The sequence below is a fragment of the Triticum aestivum genome, chromosome 4B, assembly GCF_018294505.1.
Source record: "Triticum aestivum cultivar Chinese Spring chromosome 4B, IWGSC CS RefSeq v2.1, whole genome shotgun sequence".
NCBI lineage: Eukaryota > Viridiplantae > Streptophyta > Magnoliopsida > Poales > Poaceae > Triticum > Triticum aestivum.
This window is the reverse complement of record NC_057804.1, coordinates 412,941,598-412,945,266: the sequence shown is the minus strand read 5'-3', so window position 1 is coordinate 412,945,266 and position 3,669 is coordinate 412,941,598. Positions and strand designations below refer to the sequence as shown.

Below are 3,669 nucleotides of genomic sequence, written 5' to 3'. Positions count from 1 at the left end.
TACTATCACATTCACAGGACAATACTAGTCAGTTAAATAAACATAAGCCTGCTCGAAAAACTCATTTACCTGAGGACTGCTTGAATTTTGGTGCACAGGTTGTTGGATGCCTGCAAGTGAAAACTAAATCAGAGTGCCAAAGTAAAGATGTATCGTTGAAGCAACTGTTTTGCTAGCAGGTAAAGGTTCAAATTTTATAAATTGTCGGTTACTGTTTATGTGGTACCTAAATGCGTAAGAATCCATTAAGAACATCGCACGTGCCGATCCAGTGCCGCGGTTTATGTACAGTTTGTATTCCAAAATAGGCATTAGTCAGATAACTAGTACTCCCTCCGTCCCGAAATAAGTATCGTGGTTTTAGTTCAATACCATGACCAAGTCTAACAAGTTTGCAGTAATCTGTAAATGCATAACGAAATAACCACAGGATTATAACGACAGACAGGTATTCTAAACCCACTTCCGAACTTCTGTTTTCTTTCCTCCTGTAAGCATCTGACCAACTGTGCTCCAATTGGTCAACATTAGCAACGAATCCGATCATACAATGCCGATCACTAATAGTATGACACTGACAAACTTACTATATTATAAAACTAACAGTAAGCAAATTTTATGTGCTACTAGTCCTCTTAGAAAGGAAGAGCAAAAACGTGGAAGAAAAATAGCCAGTGGAGTGTGTTAATGTAGGTATAGCATAAGTGGCTGATGGAACCAGCCTGTAACCATGTCCAACGATACACTAATTGCAGGTATAGCATAAGTGGCTGACTGAACCAGCCTGTAACCATGTCCAACGATACACTAATTGCAGGTATAGCATATTGCTGACTTGAATAATATTGTAATTGATCCTTAGTACCTAACCAGAGATGTTTATGTAGCTGATATCCCAGAATAATGATGATTTCAACTCCATCCTAAAATAATGATTACTTCAACTTCCAAAAACCATATCTCCAAAGTACTTACGTTCCTCAGTAGTAGAACTTGCACTTGCATGAGGAGCTTCAGCACCCTGCAGGACTATGTTGGGGGAGTCGGTACTGTTTACAGGCATGGGGTTATCCCAAATTCTGCGTCCACTATCTGCTCTATGCATGTAGTCATTCATGTCATACACATGTCCATAGCTATAGTAATTTCCTGCACCAGAATATCCGTATTTATACGAGTTTGTCTGCATCATCGTCCAGTATGGATTAGCCTGCACATTAACAACAAATAAGCATGGAATGCAAAAGAAACGATAACAATGGATGAAAGCATGAAACAGTGACTAAAGTATAATGATTGACAGTATTATAGTCTTTGAATGATGTGCTGGTGAGCTTTCGGAAATCATCTCCCATGGTTGAGTGACTCTACTTCTTCTTTCTTTTTCTTAAAATGAAGGTGCTTATTAGACTTGTGAGAAAAATATGTAGATTCATGAGGCGTGTAAACTGCTAAAATTTGAAATTTGGAATCACCAAATTCTTAAGTATCATTTTTAATTATAAAGTGGCTGAATATATAAAGAGTGACCTTTGCCAAAGCCACAAGCCACGTAATATTACATGGTGGATATATGTACATCATTACCAAAGTACTCCCTCCGTTCACAAATATAAAGATGTTTTGGATATTTAAATATGGACTACATATGGACTAAAATGAGTGGACAAGCACACTAAAACACGTCTATATACATCCGATTCAGAAAAAAGTTAGAACATCTTATATTTATGAACGGAGGGAGTATTGAGAAATCTAACAATACAGTGAAGGGTTTGAGGAAATGGAAGAAACTAGCTGTTGCACTAAAAGACAATTACAATCTTTTGTACCTGATCCTGGAAGGCATCGGCAAGAGCAAAATCAGCTTGAGCATATGTGAGGCCTTCAAAAAAATCCATGAAGCTCTCGGTGATGGTGTATGGATATCCAGTGTTTATGTAGTGAAGTTCCATCTGTCGACTCCCGTTCATCCTTTCCGACGGATCATCAACCTACAACAAATCAAGCCAAAAAAAACTTCGCTGATAGAAATGAAAAACAAATTGAAACACGCATCGAAGTTGGGACATGGCAGAATTGAGTTAGCCGAAGATCAAACAGTGGGAAACAGATACATCGTATGAAGTGTGTAATAGGCATAGTGATCTTTTGACTGAAGCAACACCAGAAGGAGTTAAACAACGCTGCAGATCTTGCTCCATCTTAGTTAAAAGCAATAGATCAGTCATTATCACTGGATTGCCCTCGGGCCTCGGCTATGGAACTCGCGGAGCTGAACTGTGCATTCATACCACAGTGGCCTACTATTTACCATTCTACCGTAAAATGATATGACAGAAGTGGTCCTTTTGTCACCACTGGTACAACGCACATTTTTCTTCCAAAACCAAAAAAACTACCAGCACGATGCAGGAACCAATGCACGATCCAGCCAGAAACAATGCCAAGAATAGAATCGAGGGAGGCCTCCGCTCGGAGCATCGAAAGTAAAATGAAACAAGAACTGAGGAGAGGCAAATCGAGGCATCGAGCTTCCGCCGAGGGGCGGATCTAGATGGCGTGCCGGGTGCGCACCGGAAGACAGAGAAATTGTGAAGGTCAGTGGGATCTGACTAGTCGCTGGAAGAAAACAAGCTCATACCTCAAACTCAATGGCCAAAGACTGCGGACGGAGTGGAGGCAGGAGGGACGCGATGTGGCGACGAGGAAGAAAGGGAACGGCAATGGCGGCGTCCCGCGTGAGAGGCGGATGGGGTGGAGGGGGAGAGGGGTTGGGGGATGGGGGAGGGGGAGGATAGAGGTGTGAGGCACGGCAGGGCAGGCGGTGGTACACTGTAGGTCTGCAGCTAGCCTGTGGGAGAGATGGAGCAGAGCAGCCTTGGGCGGAGTGAGACTGCCGAGAAGAGGAAAGGAAGGCACGGGACGGTGGAGAGAAATACGGAAGGCCTAAATTTGTAATGAGAGTAGACATTCGGTGCTGTTTAGGTAATACAGCGGCTGATGGAGTGGTTTCTTTGTAGGCTTTTGAAATTTGAATATAATGTACCACTAGTCATAAAATTATTAGGGTATTATGAAAATGCACACCTAGATCCTAAAAGTTTACTAATGGTGTTAGCAGCACCCCTATCCGCGTTGCATTAGATTTGGCCTGCACGGGTGGCAGGTTAATCCTTGGTATGCGATGACTTTTTGCGCTCGCGCACCCGCTCCCTTCCTCATAAAAAGGTTCTCTCTTCTATTTTTGTGGCCCTTCTCTTCGCACAAAACCTACGCGGATGTCGTCTAGCAATCTATTGGACCAAGCCTTTGATCCCATTCCCCCGATCCTCTCGCATGAGTCTGTCAGCACCATCCCATCTTTGTCACCGCCGGTCTCGCTCTCCCATGCTATGGGCCCCTCCCCACACGGCGCCGGCCGCCTTCCTTGAAGGGCGCGGTGCTAACAGGGCACGCGGGAGGGTGGCGATGGTAGCATGCAGGCACGTTGGCTCCGTCCTCCTCCTTCCACCCGACGCAAAAAGTCTGGAAGGCTCAGTCCGCGCTTCCTTCCCAGCACAGATGATCCTTCCTGAGCGGCAAAGGTAGCTATGTTAGAATGGTTCCAGCGGTGTGCCGAAGGAGCGCATCATGCTCACAACGTCCAGTCGCTGGGATGGACTGTGG

The 3,669-nt window shown here is 44.3% G+C and overlaps 1 protein-coding gene across 1 annotated transcript in view; it reads right to left on the bottom strand.

The window, feature by feature from the left end:
- Positions 1–2,983, bottom strand: part of LOC123092428 (E3 ubiquitin-protein ligase BIG BROTHER) — a 4,869-nt gene extending 1,886 nt beyond the window's left edge. Inside the window, exons 1-4 of the mRNA XM_044514205.1 lie at positions 2,645–2,983; positions 1,833–1,994; positions 976–1,210; positions 70–110 (exon numbers count right to left, since the gene is read on the bottom strand). Of these exons, the coding sequence (XP_044370140.1) occupies positions 70–110; positions 976–1,210; positions 1,833–1,994; positions 2,645–2,974 (768 nt within the window). The 5' untranslated portion in view covers positions 2,975–2,983. The remainder of the gene's footprint in view (positions 1–69; positions 111–975; positions 1,211–1,832; positions 1,995–2,644) is intronic.
- Positions 2,984–3,669: the final 686 nt, after the last annotated feature.